Source organism: Cariama cristata, unplaced genomic scaffold (genome assembly GCF_000690535.1).
Source record: "Cariama cristata isolate BGI_N322 unplaced genomic scaffold, ASM69053v1 scaffold8692, whole genome shotgun sequence".
In the NCBI taxonomy this organism is placed as follows: Eukaryota; Metazoa; Chordata; class Aves; order Cariamiformes; family Cariamidae; genus Cariama; species Cariama cristata.
Window position 1 is genome coordinate 25,027 of NW_009602057.1, and position 19,109 is coordinate 44,135.

A 19,109-nucleotide genomic window follows, 5' to 3' on the forward strand; every position below is an offset into this window, starting at 1 on the left:
GAAAAGAAGGGAGATAACCACAAAATGAAGGTTGACTAACCCTCAAGAGGAAGCACAATGTCTGAACAATGAAATATTCTCCCTGAGCTACATGCAAAAATCAGAACATGCCTACACATTAACATAGCACAACTGTTGAAAGAGACAGTTGAAAAGCATATTAATGTGAGCTTCAGAAAACATATCAAGAAAATCCAATTTTTGGCAGCAGACAGACAAAACAATCATTTGTAATTCAAACTCAAGCACTATCCTGCTAGATTTCTAACTATGGGAAGTCTGAACCTTCCCTCAAGTATCGAAGTCATAATAAAAGAGCAATTCATGCAAAGCTACACTCATATCTGTCCATATTTAAATAGTTCTTTTATACTGCACTCATATTTGATATGCAGTATTTTCAATTTATAGTTTTTAACATGCCTTTAAGTTAGGGTCTACCACTGATAAATAAATTGCTGTGCACACTTAATGGGCTATATACAGACATAAAGACAGTTACAAACATCAGACTAGTCTCACATAAAATTTAATCATGGTATGATGATATAAGACATTTTACCTGCTTGAAATTACATCTTGTTAGTATATGGGTGATTTCAGAAAAGGTGTAAAAATTCAGATCGTGATGAACTTTGTTACTGAAATTTCTGTGCAGAAATTCACCAGTAATACAGTGTGAGGGCAAGGCTTTTTTGACTGAACACTTTACACCTCTCAAGCCTTGAGAATTCTTTAAAAAGGGAGATGGAGCTGCTCACAGCTTCTCTCCCCCAGCCCAACTACAGACTCTTTTCCAACCCAATTAGCTACAAAAGAAATTCACTAACCCAAAACTATACCCAAGCTGGCATTAAGTGGATTTTCAGTGAAGTTCAGAAAGCTCATTGGAGCTAACTTGATTAAGAATTAAAAAGAAAGTCCCATTTATTTCCTGCTTCTAAACAAAGTCAATGCAGGACTATAACAGCCCCCTCTCTCCATACATTAACCACCTCTCAGTTGATTGATTCATTGCAATGGAAAAAAGGAGGGGCTGACAGCCACGTGTGTAGAAAAAAACTCAAATAATTTCTCTCTCTTATGTTCCAAAACTTGTATTTTAAACAGATAAGTACCATGATCTCAAACTCCAATGCATAAGGGTGCAAATGCTGTATGAACCAGACCAGAAATGACTAGCAGGTACTAGAAGACACCTAGAATTGTACCAAGGTATCTCACTTCTCTAATTCAATTCAGCAACGTATTTAAAGTAAGGAAGAAAAATATCTTTCAGTTTCAAGTTTACCATCCAGGTTTTTGTTCCACAAATGGATGAATCACTATTTGAGACCAAACAGCTAATAAAGATAATTGGAAACGTTCAATTAGAAAAAGGTGACAATAAAACTTGGCCATTTTAAGTATCTCTCTGCCTTCTTTTTCCTAGAAAGTCTGATCAAGTGTACTCTAAAATCATATTCACTATTAAAAATGCAAACATTCAAGCATTCTTTCCAAGTCTCTCATTAAAAAACTGATTAAAATTAAAATTAATTAGCATTTTTGTTAGAAGTTAGAGGCTTAAGAGAATCCCGAAAGAGGCTCATATTTTAGTTTGAATTAAACAATTCACCTCAGCTCCAAATGAAGGATTAACAAAATTGAGTTGGATTGCTCCTTATGCCAAAAAGACCTGTGTTCCTGACACGTAGAATGGTCACCTCACGTGTTCCTCTTGTGGAGACCTTCGTGGATCTCTCTTATTTTCGAGAGTGTTTGGATGCAAAAGTTCATTATTATATGATGTAGCTGCAAGATTGTACACTGTGTTGTCTTTGCATTTCCATTTGCTAATGGCATTTCCATCTACAAAGTGTTGTGCTTAGGGGTTTCTTGTTTGTTGATTGAGTGTTTGGGGGGGGGTGTGTGTTTTGGTTTGGTTTGGTTTTTTAATTAATAAAACTTGCAAAATCATGCACTGGAATAAAAAGTGGAGAGTTCTGGCCATATGACACATCAGAAAAACACAAACCAGGCTTTTTTCTAATGCCTTCCTCTTCCTTCTTTCTTTGAAACATGGCTTGGCTTAGCAAAGACTAAAGAAAAAAAATTATCAGAATAATAAAGGAAGAATAAATAAATATTTTGTAGCCTTTGCAGACCACTCTGATTATCTGCAGAACTCCTGAGACATACAGCTTTCCTGCTAGAGAACCTCTACATCCAAAAAACCCAAATCAAAAGTTTCCTGTTTTGTTACCAGTTTTTGCTGGTAAACCTAGATTAATAGTATTTATAGGAGCTGGACTTCCCAATGACAGAGTTAAAACTTTCTGTAGATATAGCAGGCATCTTCAGATTACTGTTCTGAGGAAATACACAGTCCAGCAAATCGCCACTTCTGACAACTATACCTAGCAGGAAGCCACTCAAACAGCAACATTTCTAGGTGTCAGCCTCTCTCAGAAGAAATGGTCCATTTCTGAGGGACTCAATTCATACAGTAGGTGACATACTGAAAGACTTCATCTACAGTTAGCAAGGACCTAACATGAGGACCATAAAAAGCTATGCCTATGCTTGTCACTGGGCATACCAGCATGCAAGAATGAAACTCTTGCCTACCTGTGAAATGTAAAACCTAGAAATTATCCTACCAGATCACAAGTGACAACATCTCTCTTTCTGATGCAGATACTGAAGAGAAGAACAGAAGGTTCAAGCTTATAGATTTTGCTCATTACCCACAATATAATCTAATCCAGATCACTTCAGAACTATTACTAAGGAACCTAAACTTTTAATAAGTTATTTTTTCAGTAGCTGAGACATGACAGAAAAATTAATGGATGTTTGATCTCGTAATTGCATGAAGAATACCCTTTTCCAGTCTCCTGAGGAAATTCTCTTCTTAAAGAAAAAAGTAACTGAACTTTATTTCCAGAGAAAAAACAGTTAGGGTCAGAGAGCACTGTTAGGCAGCAAAGAATCACCTTTAATACACACACATGCTGATGTTCAGAAACAACACCCAAGTCTGAAAGAACAACTAGAGGATTGATGCTTCTGGTGTAGGAAATCAAAGTCCTTACAAACATCTCTAGAACACAGGGTTATTGTTCATAAAGTCCACCGACACCTTCAAATTCTAACTAGATCTACCAGGAAAGTTCACCAAGAGGTTATTTTAACGTCAAAGCAGTTTGTGCCTTAAGCTCTCAAGTACATACTCATTTGTGGGAAGATGCTGCAAGCAAAAAAATCTGAGAGTAATCATAAGCGGGCTGTGCCACATTAGCAGAAGAAAGCTTTATAATAGTATCCCTTCTGTATTGTCAGAAGAGATTCTGTTCCAACAAAAAGGAAAGCAAGTGTGTGTAAGGTTATGCAAGTTGATAATCATACACACCACAAAAACCATATAAAGCAAAGGGGATGAGTTGATGCTCTGTAGATGACTGGATCAGGTTATACAGAAAACCTGTCATGACAAAGTCTTTATAAAAAGACAAAGTTTCTAAGATTTTCCCAACACAAAAAAGCTGGAATACTGGAGAGACAGGTGGAGAAAAGGATAGCTGCCTATACAAACTACTGGAAAAAATTTCAGCAGAAGTGATATATACGATAGGGTCCCTTACTGCAGAAAAGTAACCTGGTACCGACATCAACACTGTCCAACAATCCACCATTCCTCCTCTTAGGATAACTGGCCCGCCCGACAAAGTTCTCACCCTATAGGAACAAAAGGCCAGGAAAAGAGGTAAGAACCTATCAAAGTCTGCTAGTCCACTGCAGCTCCATGAAAATCCGGGTAACTAAGGGAATCTTCCCTAACACAAGACAACTTTTAGCAGATTTAAAGTTATTTACAAATGTCAAAGAGCATCTGTAATAAACCAGCAGACATGTCGCAGCTCATAAAGGACAATTTATACACCAACTCATGAGAAACAGTATTACAAATCAAGATGAATAGCACAGAACTTTAAATGGCAACATAGCTGTGCATTAGATGTTACAGAAGACATATTATTTTGTACCTGATGAGAGATGTGCACCACCACATTAGATGCGCAGTCTTAGTTTAGGTGCTTAGAATCTTAAGTGATCTGTGCTGCACAACCGATCTAGAAAAAACTTTTACTTGAACTTACCTGTCAAAGTCTTTGACATTGTCAGCGATACAGGCTCTTGAGTTTCATAAACAAATGTGGTTGGTTTGTGACTTCTATAAAGGCATCTTAACTCCACAAGGATAACCATAGTGCTTACGGAGAAGTCTACATAGTGCAGGTATCAGCTCCTGCAAACCAGCTAACCAAAACCAAACCCACGACTACCTGTGACTTCACCTGCTCCAGAAGTGCTTGCACTGCACTAGCACAGATGAGATCAGCCTGTACAAACATGAGTTAGTAGTAGGTATGTTCCCTGCCGAGTTGCAGGTCTACAAGCCGTAAAATTGCCAGGCCGTGATAGAGCTGTCCAGCACAGTGGAGCAACTTGAGATACTGTACCAGATTCCCTCACGTCTTGTTTCAGAATAACGGGCACCCTAAAGCAAGGAATGCTGAGGTTTTGCACACAATTCTATTGAGAGCACAGAGTGCACATCATGCTCAACACATCTTAAAGGTGCCTGTTAAACATTCAGCACCTGTTGTGCTCAAAGTGAGCTACAACTTGGTAAGAAAAAACATGACTGTCAGGTGTTGCTTCAGAGCATCTCTAATACAAAACACTTGGGAGTCTCTCCTGACAGGCATAAACATTACACCATAGTGAAGGCTGGCACAGCACAGAGTTTTGGACAAGAACTTACTACAGAGCTACAAAAGTACATCACTCCTTTCACTTTTCAACTCGTGTCACTCTAGAATAAAGTCAAATTTTACCCAGATACAATGCCTAAAAGTTTTGGTACAGCGTTAGTTTACTACAGCACTTCATTTGCCTATCATCACTCTCCCCACATGCCCAATCTGCACACACTAATCATTAGTAATGGTCTGTGAAAACTAACTCTTGAACAGCTGATTTATGATTACTGTCAACATAGATGAAAGATACATTCTCAAAAATCATCAAGAATCCTGAACTGCCATGCATAGAAAATGTATTTTGTACAGACCAAGTACACAAGTTCACATTATGAAAAACTGCTTTTGTTTTTTCTTACGAAAGAGTCAAAAGACAAAACAAACTCAACTTCATAGTAAAAGCTTTTGCTTACTCTTACTATGCAAGAATTCAGTTTCTAACGACAGAACTCAACTGTACTGTCTAAAAAGTGAAGATGATAATAATCTGTAAAGTATTGATTCACAAGTCTTAAGAATATAGCTAAAGGAATAACGTCATGCTGGAATGCCAAAAAGCCACTGTATTTAACTGTGACCCCATATGGAAAAAAAGGTTGCTCAGTTGAAAATGTGTGTAGGAAGTGTTCTGGGAAATACATCATTTTATATAGCAACAATTGACAAATGCTTCAACAATGCGATTTGGAACTATTTTGACTTTTCTGGGCCAGGCTGGATGGGCCTTTGAGCAACCTGGTCTGCTGGTGTCCTGGAAGGTGTCCCTGCCCATGGCAGGGGGATTGGAACTAGATGATCTTAAAGGTCTCTTCCAATCAAACCATTCTATGATTCTGGAAAGCTATATTCCTTGAAAGTGTGTTAGCATTCCTTTCTAGTCAAGCATACAAAGCCAAAACACCAGAGCGCTCTGTCAAACTGCAACCCAATCATCACACAAATCTGTCTTTAGTCTGATGCAGAAAGAACGAAGAAAAACACTATCGAGAGCTAAACCAATTAATTATCGATCTCAAAGAAATTCAGATTTAGCTCTGCCATTAATTTCAATATACTTACATCAAACAACAATGCAATTATACCAAAATCAGATTTATTTTTGAGAAAGGAAGACACAAAATAAAATGTTGCTAATTCTTTTGACCTCTTATTCTAAATAGATTTTAAAATTCAACTAGTCTTCATTTCTGGCAAACAGCCTGTCTATACCAAGGCATACTGACACTACTGCTGTTCAAGCACCTGATGAAACGGGAACGGGCAAGCTACTTTGCATTTACCACAGTCTGCACACAAATACTTAATGAGGAGTGACACATTAAATACATGTTATCTTCCTTCAAAAAGCAACATCCTAAAGCAACTAATACATGAAAATCCATTAAAAAAACTTAGTTCTTTAATTTGTCCTCACTGTGAATCCCTACTCTAGTTATATACACTTCGTAATTTTAGCAGCAACAAAACTCTTTGCTGATGCCACCTTCTCACCTGGAGCTGTGGAGACCCCACGTTAGACAATTCCACTGGCTGAGAGCTACCCAGGGCAGCCTCAATGGAAACGTTCCCTTCAAATCCTCCTCTGCAGAAATAGTCTGCACATTTATGACTCTTTCAGTGCCGGTACAGAAGTTATTCTGCTTTGAGAACATGCCAAACACTATGGCCATGAGTTCAAATACAAACTATCAACGTGGACATGGTATTACATGTCATTTGGCTAATAGCAACATTTATTAACCAGCATTGCTTTTTCAGTTAGTCTGAACACAGAAACAAAAGTATTTTCACACCTGTAAGCTTGAATTCAGAAAGCGTTTAAACAAAATCAAGTCTCGTTTTGATTTTTACTAATCATCAAATGCACAGTCCTGAGTAATGACTAAGCTTAATGACTGGGTATGACTAACACTTATAAATAATTAGTGCCTTCTCTCCCCCTCCCCCATGAAGGAGAGGGAAGGAAAGAAAACCAAATGATACACTGGAAAAAAGGAAGAATGAAAGCAAATAAGAGGTTGAAGTTCATGGGATGAACACTCATCTCTTCTTCCAATCCACCCTTACTACTACTGCAAACATGACTGCAGATACGATTATTAAAAACTAACAGTTCCTCATGCTTTTCTATAAACTTCGACACAGTTTAACCACTCTCAGCCCCCCTACTCCAGATCTCTTCTTCTGACCTCCTCCACTGATCACTCAGCAAACACTCTTCTGGTTACCCCCATTGACTCTTTTGCTACAGGTGCTGCAATTCCTCAGCGCTACTCCTTGGAGTTGGTACTTCTGACTCATGTGAGTATAACTGGTCCCACTCGCCATACCACCACTTAGGCTGAACGTACCTGATGTTATTACATTCTGAGAGAGGCACTGAATCTAACCCTCCCTTACAGAAATATTTGATTAATAAACTGAAGGAAGGTGTGAAAACAGCTTACGACAGCCTCGCTGCCCCCTCAAACCATTTCAGAAAGACTAGAGCATGGCACCACACCTCATTGCTTAGTTTTTGTTTATACTCTGATTATCTACAGCACACATTTTTCATCTGAATCTATACTGGTTGTCTGTACAGAGTCTATCCAGCATGTGCTTTATTCTGTACAAAAGCACTGTGATGGCTTTTAACAGTTCAACTACTGGCAGAAGCACGTATTAATCAAGTTATAATGTTAAGTTGGATCATTTTTACTAGAGAGACTTACTTGATTCAATACATATCTTAGAACAGTCACGCTAGCCATGTAAAATAGTATTACATACTGATGCAAGTTTTATGTTACTAGCTGTCCAGGTACTGGTTACAGTGAGTTAGTGAAAAAAATATTTTAGTAATGCTTTAAGGAAAAAAGCATGAAAATTAAAAGACACATAGTGTTCATAATTTACAGCTCAAATTTATAAACAGAGTTCTACACTGACAAGAAGTTACTCAATTTTTATCAATACACTTTTGCAAATCCCACAAAAAGAGCTTGGCAGCTGAACTGAACCTTGCACTAATTCCTGTACAAATACACAGCAAAATGACTGTCCCTGGGTAAAAGGATTTATAACCTATTTATGCACTTTGCTGAGAATCAGTCTTTTATGTTCAAAGTGTTAACTTTCTCATCACTGGTAATACAAGTACAGAAACTCATCTTTTTAAAATGTTATTTCTAGCCTGACAACAGTTACAGAGTCAAAGATTATCTACATTTGCACAATGCCTTAAGACAGCTTCTACTGAGGTGCTGAATGCTGCCTGTACAGATCTCACCACAGAAACGGGACACAGTTGCATAAATCTCTTATGATTATCACCTCTTTCTTGATTATTGATAATCTATACCATTATATAGTGATAATAATCAAGGTTTTGTTCTCATTAAAAAGTATTCTATATTTAAAAATCTCTGAGTTAAAGGCATAAATAAGGCCTCAAGGACAATTATTTCAGTTCACACTAAATATTATGCTAAAGACACCTGACGATTACTACTCCAAGACAGGAGGTTTTGTGGTAAAAGCTTGGCTCTCGATTCCTTGAGATACCCGTACCTCCAGAAGACAACGAGCATTTCTGGAAGGAAATTACCACAGAACAGAACTCTGGTAAAAATTTCCAGATTGAGCTGAGGTAAAACTGTCCTAAAAGCTTAAAAAAAATTTTTTTTTGCTCTATTCATGTGTCCATGTTCTCAATGAAAAAAAAGCCACATCTAATTTGAAATACGAGTGATCACAGAGTTTTTACATCTGTCCAGTTACAGCCTGGTCTATGTACAGTTTTTATGGTTCTCTCAACATCTGAGCTGGAATTGGGACCATTTTGCCACAATAATTTAGTGGTACAACCTCCAGTGTGGACATAACCATATCATGGTAAAAGACACTTATTGTATAAGCTATTTTTCTTCTCTTATGAGGAAGCAGTATGCAAGAGGGCTGATACAGCAAAACCAGTATCCAGACAAGAAAGGTTTTACAACTTTCAAGAAGCCTGTATCAGTATAACTACACCACAACTTCTTGCATTTAGGCAAGACCTTAATTAGTCTAAAAATAAATTAAAGTTAATGCATTAACATCTTATAAAAACACAAAACCAAAGCCTAAACATCCCCACAGCCACTGTCTCTGTAAAACAACTGTGTGCAACCTGTCAAAGGGAGAGACGTACTGAGGCTTCGGTCTCAGAAGCGCACCAGGAAAACTTTGGCAACATTCAGAGATCACACAACTATTTGTACACAGGAACATCCCTGTGGCCGTGCACAGAAAAAGCCCTTTGTAACTTGTGAGTGCCACATCCTCTCTCTAGAGTTCGGCCTTCCTTCACATACAGCTTTACAGTTCATAATACCACTGAAATAACTGTTTACTAAGCATGACTAAAAATTCCTTTCTATTATTGTCTTCAGTTGCAAGAAACGCAATTTTCAAAATTGTTTTTTTTCACGCCACTACATCTTCAAATCTTCTTTCACAAGAGATAACATGCCTAACATAAAAAAATTAAACTTGCTAACACTACTGTCTTCCAACTGGCAAAAGCTTCTTTTTAACATCAAGCAGTGGCATCAAATTCAAGAAGCAGATTCAAGCAGATAAATGGAGTTATAAACATTCATAAAGTTTCAACACAGAACAATTCTGACAAGACTAGTTATTTCCAGATAAAAACGCTGATTTCAAGTATTTTTGACAAAAACTACATATAGAAACAAAAAAATGTTTAATGTGCTGTGTTCTTAAGTCACTCCTATGTCCAGTTCCTACTAAGCAGGCTCCCAGTATCTGATCACACGGTTTTTATGAGAACAGAAAGCCAGAAAGAAAACTTTCTACAAGTCAGTATCTTCTCTTTGCTAAAACCCAGTTAGGCTAATATCAGTATTTTTAACTGCGTTCCAGAAATACTTCATACATTTTTTTTAGGATTCTATCTACACATCATTTCCCAAAACAGAGAGGACAAATAATAGTAAGAGTTTTCATACACAAAAACATTTCATTTGAAAAGAGTTTGTGATACCTACTAATTTGTGTCTTATCAGTACCCTAAACTGTTGCATTTTCATCTCAGGTTGCTAACTTTGCTGCAGCATCCTGTGTTAGTAAGTGATTCAAGTCCTGGGCAGCATCCAAATTTGTGGTCCTCAAACCAAGACGCTGCATTTTAGAAGTAACCCATATAGATTTCCAGAGATGGAAAACTTGTTAGCTCACTGAACATAGAAACACCATGTAACTTCCAGAGTCGCAGAGTGCAAAACGTCTCAAAAGAAATAAATCACTCGCTCCTGGTCATTGATCAACAACTTTGATAAGCCTAGTGATACCCCAAAAAAAGCCAGAAAGACCACAATTTGAAGTGCAAATAGATATATGAAACAAATCCATGCATGGTCTTCCAAAGGCTGTTGGGAACAACAGTATTTTCCATAACAGAACTGAACAATATGTAGTCAAAGTTAATAGCTTTCATAGACTAAGGGAATCACAATTATATTCCCATTAGATCCCATCACTTAAAGAGACACTCTTACCAGATGTGCAAAACACCTCATGACACTCATTTTAACAAAAACAAAAAAAATCCTACTGCACAGCTCTCTGAGTCTTAAGTTCCTTGGGGTAGAAATTTAAGCATGCAGGATTCCTCAGTTATGAAAGTTGCAATAAGAACAAACACAACTTTCAGTCTGGTGACATATGGCAGATCTGATGTAGCAGATTTCAAATAAAGCAGAATGTTCCTTTTGCTGATGCATGATTTGAACATAAAATCCACCCCTCACCCAGAACAGTTCTGCAGAAGAGATCCACAGTTATCTTTCAGAAAGAGAGATACCACTTTATGCGCCATGTGTAGGACTCTCAAGCTCTAATCTTGGCAAAATATCGATTCCCTCATGGCCTTGGGCAAGTCAGAACTTCTCTAATTTGCTCCTTACTCCAGCTCTAAAGCAGAGTTCATACTACTTTATTTACCAACCACATAGGCTTGTTGCAAGGATTAAGTTTTGTAAAATGCTTTGAAAATAAAACATACTGTAAGTACTATAAGAAGCTCCTATTACCATTGTGCATTACAGACATTATTTTTAAGAAAATAGAGCCATGCCAACACAGTCAACAGGCATAATATTGGCAGCACATGCACCATACAGGGAAACTATAATCAGGATATGTTTGAACATGCTTACTAGTCAGTGAGAAATAGAAACAACTACATTCCACTACTTCATAGTATTTCTTCTGTTCCTTTCTCTACTTCTTGTATTATGGAAGTCTGTAGATTTCCTCATCTATTTATATTCCTAGTTACTGTAGGCACGTTTCAAGTAACCCAAAGAAAGCCACATTCAGTATGAAAAAAGTAACACAAATTGTTTTACAATGAAGATTGTCTGATTCTTCTCAGCTTGTCACCTTTCTCCTTTTTCTATCCATTCTCTTTTGCCCGACAGCCTAGCACCCCAACTCCTTACTGAAGGAAACTGAACTACTCCTGCAAAGTTATTTATTCAGTGACTCCAGCTCCAAAAAGTATGACTGCTGAAGTCAAAAGGACCTGAACCCATGCTTTAAATTAAGTATGTGTTCAGGTGGCTTTTCCATCTTAAAGTCACTATAATCAAGGTCTAAGTTAGAATCATTCTTGGAGAGCTAACACAAGCTAAAAATCATCAGTTTCTACAAAAGTTAAGCTTCCATTCAACACCAAGTGAAGTTTCTAGCCTCTAAGGCCATGAAGAAAACTTTGGACGTGCAAACCAACGCAGTCCATCCTCCAGGGTCTGCAAAGTACAGCACCAATATTCGTCCAGCTACCCTTTGCCTCTATAAAGCACCAACAGTAAGTTTAAACCAACTGTAGAGGTCATTTGCATCAGTACTGTTCAGAACTCTGGAACGTTCTGTTTTCAAAGAAGCCCCATCAATTTTACAGGTGGGAAATGGTCCATCCTGTAATCACCACAGAAATGGTACATGAGACGCCCTCCAGAAAGAAAGTAATGAAGAAGCCTAGTCTCATCCCCTATCATCAGCTACTGGCAGATCCCACTGAGTTTTGTGAAAGTAATAAAGAAGTTTTGTTATTACACACAAAGCAAAACATATCTGTGACACCAGTTCTACTACAGCTGCACAACTGCATTACTGCTAATGAGAATACTGGTCATGATGACAGAAGCAAAAAAATTACATAAAGACAACAATCCTATCTGCTATTTTCAAACAGGAAGAATCTTGTTTATTCGGGGGCGGGAGGGAAGTTAGTCTTTAGGATCAAGCTAGTAAATTTTCATAAGTACTAACATTCACTCAGAAGGCAAAGGAAAAGAGGAGGACGGGGAAGTGAAGGTTTCTAGCTTTCAGTTTCACCTAAGCTACTAGAGAGAACTGTCCAGACCTACCAGCTCTATATTGTTCTTACTGTATACCTACAGCACTCTCTCCAATCTGCTCCCTTCTTTAAGCAGGTACCTCAAAAGCTTATTATGAGATGCTTGTACATAAAAATAAAGCAGAAGAGACTAACAACATAAAGCATCTGGAAGAACAGAAACCAAAGCTTTGAACCTTCAAGTTGACAATACTGCTAAGGTAAGCATAAGTTTATAGGTGTTAGTTTTGAAATTGTATTACAGCATTGCTGGAGAAGATAGTATTTTGAAAAGTGATTTTAAAGTACACAAGTTCTGTCGTTTTACAAGATGATTCTACCATGTGTTAGCAATGACCTCTAAACACTTTACAAACTCTTACATTGCAAAAGATTAATCTTAGGGCATAATCTCAGTTACACTTTTCTGTAGACTTTTCTGAGCATCTCTAACATCTGTAACTGACTTAATGCTTTAACAAACCCATTAATTTTCCTACCTCTTACCATATTATTGTACACAACACATTTCACACTATTGCTTGAAGTACTTGGAAACAAAAACTCCATACAATTTACTGTCAGTCACAGTTTCAAAAGATGTTGCATCTTTAATGCAGTATTGTATAAAGAGAAATTTGTGTTCCCACGCCCTAGAAAATCATCTGACAATATTTTCATGTCTTTGCTAAGAAGCTATAAATAAGGTCATTTCTGGACCTTCATTACCCAGGTCTGTCCAACTGGACCACAAAGTTCCAAACACAGGCTTCTGAAAAAAGACCAAGCACAACAGTCCTCTTCCTCAAAGATGTCAGCAGCAGAGAACCATTATTAATGCACAGATATTCTGAATAGTCCAGTTTCTTTTAGAAGCAGAATCCAGTAAGGTCACAACAACTACAGCCCATTAGCTCTTCAAACAGCTCTAATTTGGTCAGTCAATGTTGGTTGCACAATTGCCTTGATGCAATACAAAGCATTACTCTAAAAGTAATATATTTTAAAGAGCGTTCATCGAGCTTACTTTCCATATGCTCTTTTTAAGAGAACGTTTGAAACCTCTCAAGGTTTCTAATTTTCAAGTCCCAGCTTAATAACACTTACTGACACTTTATATTGTTCCCCTACATATGAAACTGTAACCGTATTTTGGAGAGCCAGAAACAGTAATTCAGGGTAAGAAAATAACTATAAAACATGTGGTGCTTAATTGGTCAAACCTTCCATAAGAATTTTTTTTCCAAGTGTTTGTAAATCTTGGTGTTAAAAGCAACATGCAGTGTATGATCTCAAGCTATTTTAAGCACCAAGTCTTAGAAACTCTTACTAGCACACGCTACTAACTTTTAAAACACAAACTTGTGAATGCAAATTTGATGCATACAGTAGATGCACAGCATACAGGCACAGCAGTTGCAGCTTCATACTACCAAACTGCCTTTAAAAATCTGGCCTATGACACTGTAATTTGAAATACAACTTCAAAAGCACAGTCATCTATTCTCCTCTCACTATGAATGTATATGCAGTCTACTAAAGATTAAAGCAGTTGCATGTGGCTAGACTTTCAGAGGTGCTTAGCCCCTACACCTGTGACATGTTTGTAAGAGCTCACCATCCATCAGTTCCTAAGCATTCTGTAAGAAATGCTTTATGCAAAACATTTTCAAAGTTGCCTACTTTCACAAAGTATAAAAATGCAAACCGAAGCGATTTAAAAAAAAATAATCTGTTCCACTAAAAAAAAATCCTTTCCAATATTAAGTCTGTCTTACCATGCAAGAACCCAATTTCCAATGCCTATGTATTCAGTCACGTATACTTGCTTATTTCAAGACATGCTATTCTTTTTAAGTTATAAATATATTTTAAAGCATAGGACACACAAGAACTGTGCTTAATAAAAAATCTCAAGTGTATAGAACCTATATTGTTTTACTTTGATCTATCGAGACCTCCAAAGGAGCAATTTATGGTCCAATTATGCTTAAGGACTGGCAACGCTGCTTCTAAGACTAACACGTTTCAGTATGCTATGGCAGTTTGAAAACATCAAGCTACCTGGAAAAAAGGTCCCACCGGACTCAACAGTAGTCTTTTTTGCATAATCACATTTATAATGCAGTATTAGTGAAAATGTAGGTATACAGGCAATAGACTGTAAACCTGAAAAATCCTTTGATACACTGTGGCAATAAATAAATAAATAAGGCTTTTCCAGCCTATCAACTTACAAGCTTCAAATTAAGCACCGGAATTTCAAGGTCTCAATTTTACTGCTATTTTTTCAATCAGCAACATGTATCACTCAGATTACTTGTATAGGGAATAATCTTCTATACAAAAAAAAAAGAGGAATATTTATGCCAGTTAGAACTTAGATACACAGAACGTATGACAGACTTCATCAAACTATATGGCTTCACATACCATAAATAGCGTATTACACAAAAAGATGGTGTGTAGTAACACGGCACGGTTTCTGATCTACCTTATGTGACAGGTGCATTGCTTTAAGGTTGGTTAGGAGTTTCAATAGATGTATTTTTCCCAAGACCAATTGAAACAAATGATACACAACCACCACTGACTTCATTCCATACTGATTAATTAGTCATTCTTTGTATACTGCCCAGAAAACAGTGAATAGTAAGGATACAGCTATTACTATATATTATCAAAAAGACACAAAACGTATGTGTAGGTTCACACAAGTATTTTCAGTTAAAAATGAAACTGGATACAAGTACAAGCCTGGTTCAAAATAACAGCAAATATATAACCTTAAATCTCCAAATCTAGGATATTTACAGAATGACAGAACAGTTCTCAGAAAATAAATGCTTCTCATCCTGCTTTTGACTCACCCACTGAGTTCAGGACTAGATCCCTTGTCCAGAGATGCTCAGCACTAAGCATGAGACTAGCTACTACAAAAGCTGCAACCCTAGACACAACAGGGTGAGGTAAGGACATAGGAAGACTGCCTTTTGTATCAGAACCCCAGTGACTAAAAAGATGATCATAAGCTTCAAATCTGTGAATTTTTTCAGTCAGACTTTGAAGGTATTTAAAGCAAAAGAAGGTAAATTTCTTGTGTTGCATCTGCTGCTTCCCTGTTTATGAGTGCTCTATGGTACTGGGGGCACGCAGGGACAGAGAGGGAACTGAACAGCATGCAAAGGTTATACGAATTACTAACAAAACCGCCTTAAAAGTCAAAATGCCTTACGTGAAAATGAAATAGCAACATTTCATTTGATAATACTCCATTGTCATGCTTTGGCAGTTTGCAGCTTCATCTACAGTCACATTGTGACAAAGATACCAGGCAGAATTATTTTCAAATTATTACTGCTGAAAAGACTTTTCTGTCACCCAAAATCATACGCTAAGTAGTGGAATGCTACCGTGCTACTACTCAAAACCAGACGATTCTCATTGTTAAATGTAATGCCTTTTCCACAATTCACAATTAAACAGCCAAAAATCTTACTTGGATCCCTTCCTCCCTGCAAGAAATACACTTCCAAAATAAAACCCCTCAATCCTCTTACTTACCTGGTGGTAACTGAAAATTCTGAATGTTAGTTGGATTCTGAGGTGGCTGAGGCAAACGAGGTGCTAAAACTGTAGGAGTCAAAGTTGCTCTGATTCCACTCGTAGTTGCTGTTGGAGTCCTTGGCAGACTTTGTGCCACCGTATTGGCAGTGCCTTTAGCCATTCCTGTGGGGGTGCCAGGAGCTGCAGGAGGTATCCCACCAGGATTGGGAGCAACATTGGAGAGCCCAGCTTGCATAGTTTGCCCAATAATCATGTTACCCCCTGTAGTACTGGGCTGGCCACCAGTAGCCAGCGTCTGCTGCTGGGATACGGCCTGGACTATAGTTTTAGGAGACTCAGATTTGATGACCTGTGTGGCAGGAGCTGCTGGCACAGTGGAACCAGACTGGCTGTTCACAAGCGATGTCTGGAGGGAAACTCCAGATCCCACAGTGGCTGTAGCAACAGCAGGAAAACTCCCCACACTGATGGTTGAATTGATCACAGTATTGCTCCCATTCTGAGTGGCTGCACCAGCTGCAGCTACTGTGGGTCCTGTGGTGTGAATCGGTGGCCTCACAAGCGTTACTGTAGGTGCCCCAGTTCCGATGCTTGGTGGTGGCTGCGAGGAGATAACTGTGGGCGAGGGGGAAGATGCAGAGGACACAGCAGTAAGGAAAGAAGTCTGGATGACAGTGTTGGAAGCTGACGGCAAAACAGCATTAACAGTATTTCCTTTCCCCACAGATCCAGGTCCATTATTAACGAGAGGGGCCACAGCAGGTGCAGAAGCGGGGTTAGCAGTCACAGGAGTCCCGGAGAAAGCAGCACTTCCTGTATGGTGAGAGTTCATCACCACGTTACTCCCATTCAAAGTTTGCACTGTTGTGGTCCCAATCTTGCCATTCCTGGTGGACAAGGCAGTTGCCATGGTGCTGATAACCACCGATTTGCCCTGACTGAGGGTCCCTGGAGCAGCAGTGACTTCAGATCCTCCTGCTGCTGCAGTGGTGGTGCTGGTGCTCGTTGTGGTGGCTCCATCCAGAGCTGAAGTCTGGGACCTGGTGTTATGATTAATAACGCCCCCTTGCACTCCTCCTGCCCCTGCAAAACAACAACAACGTTAAACAGAGAGAACGGGCAAGAACAGAAGTCCAGCGAAGACAGAATGTTCTCCCTCATCACGAAGTCTTCTCCATCTCCCAGGCCGCCTGCCTGGAGTCAAGAAAACGGGACAGAGTACAAACTGAAGATGGCTTTGAGGACATTATCTTGAAGCCTCTAATTTCCCACCAAAGACTGCCAGATTCAATATTAATTGTAACACCCTTGTTTTCAACACTATAGTAAGACAAAATAGGGAGAACAGATTTGATATGAACCAAGGGTAGAGAGCGGGAAGATCATCTTAAGACTTCTTCCCCATTCTAGAGCCTGACATCACAGTTAGCAACAGGACTGCAACACCAAGGAAGGAAAAACGGCAATGGAAGACACGTTAATAAGACATATTCCCTATGCCTAGTGCATGTTAGCCTCTAATCCTTTCAGCTCCTACAGAGTAAGTCAGTTGGATCAGGAGGCTCAATAACAGCAAAATATGAAAAAGCAAAAGGAAAGAAAAACAAGGTAAGAAGTACTGCAAGGTCTGGAGCGGGTTACCAGAAGACACCTTCACTTTATTACAGAATTTGTTCTTCTGGATCTGAAGCTGCCACAGCCAGAGATAGTTAAAAATAAATGAGTAAAAGGCAAAGTCGGTTTTGAGAAGGGACAAGATGATGTAGCTTCTTGTCCTGAATAACCCTCATGTCTCTCGATGAGGCCTGGTGTTATCACAAGTACAATCACACACAGTCCGGGTCCTGGCCCTAAGGAGACAGAAATGGGAAAAAGAGTACTGACAGACAGATACTGAGATGCATGTTATAAAGCTTAGGGAGATCCTCCTAGAAGAGCTTCATTAATCATAACAGAGGGTCTGTAATATCTTCTCACACTTCAGCAACAAGAAAGAAAGAAAGGAAAAAAAAAAGGGGGGGAGGGGAGAAATTGCAGAGAGATTCTGGGGAGACATTCCTTTTAATTCCCTTGAAAAACAGCTTTCCTCCATTCTCATGTAGCCAGCCCTTAGTCCCAGTCTTCACACCAGCCCTCTGCAATCTTCACAGCACGAAGAAGGGGAATATTCCCAGACAGCTACGAGGGGGTGGGTGGGAGAAGACATTGTACAAGGTGGGGTGTCGTGGCCTGAATTCCCCCCCTTCCCGGGACCCGGTGTTGTGATACCACCCCCTTGAGGGCAGAGGAGGAACGAGAGGTGTTGAATGCCCCCTCCAAGCCCCCAGAACAAGGGAGGAGATGGGGGAAGAATATCCAGGCAGGGAGATGGGGGGGGGGGAAGCATTTTGAGGGAGTTCCTCCCCTTGAAATCCCCCCTCGCTTCCTCCTCTACAGGAAATAGGTGTCATGATTAATAACACCCCCTTGCACTTCAGCAACAGAGAAGGGGGGAGGGGAAGGAGCATTTACACAGACAGCTAAGGCGGCATTATCGAGAGGGAATCCCCCCCATAACCTCCACCCCTGGAAAGGGAAGGGGAGCAGTCACAGACGGCATGGGAGACACAGCCATTACCAAGGGGGTGGGCTCTGCCTCCCTCAGCCCCCGAGATCGAGAGAGCCCTTTTACACTCCAGCAACAAGGGCAGGAAAAGAAGAGGGGACCGGCAGAGTCACGGACGGGCACTGCCGGCTTATTCTGCGGGAAGGCTGCCCCCACACATGATAAAACACCCTCTAGTAAGCAGAAGCGAGGAGGGAAAATAAAGGGGAGGGAGCAGAAGCGCGGATACACACCGAGGGGGCATGATGAGGGGAGGCTCTCCCCCATATGATCGATACCACCCTTTGCACTCCCGCTCCTGCCACAACGAGAAGGAGGAGAGAGGGAAAAGGGGGGAAAGCAGTGAGGGAAGGAGGCAGCCGGAGCTGGGGAGTGGGGGGAGGGGAGGGCCCCTCTCCCTCAGAGCCCCCCACCCCTGCCCATGTTACCTGCTTTTGTGATCTCTGGGGCACTCAGTCCCATCTTGCTGCTGCTGCTGCTCTCTGTCTGGGCATTAGCATTGCCTCCTACTACTACTCCTCCAGGGCTAGGGCTAGTGCTGCTGCTGCTACTGCTGCTGCTCACAACATGGTTCCCCAGCAGCCCCCCAGCGGCCCTCAGGGGCTCCTGCGCCTTGTGGTGCTGGTGGTGGTGGCCGGAGGCTGCCAGCTGGGACTCCAGGGAGCCCACCAGGTCGCTCACCACCTTCTCATCCACCTCCGTGTTCAGGAAAACCTCATCCAGCAGATCCGAGCCCGCCGCC

The 19,109-nt window shown here is 40.0% G+C and overlaps 1 protein-coding gene across 1 annotated transcript in view; it reads right to left on the reverse strand.

The window, feature by feature from the left end:
- TAF4 (TAF4 RNA polymerase II, TATA box binding protein (TBP)-associated factor, 135kDa) overlaps positions 1-19,102 on the reverse strand; it is a 39,987-nt gene extending 20,885 nt beyond the window's left edge. Inside the window, exons 1-2 of the mRNA XM_009694569.1 lie at positions 18,796-19,102; positions 15,760-16,845 (exon numbers count right to left, since the gene is read on the reverse strand). Of these exons, the coding sequence (XP_009692871.1) occupies positions 15,760-16,845; positions 18,796-18,829 (1,120 nt within the window). The 5' untranslated portion in view covers positions 18,830-19,102. The remainder of the gene's footprint in view (positions 1-15,759; positions 16,846-18,795) is intronic.
- Positions 19,103-19,109: the final 7 nt, after the last annotated feature.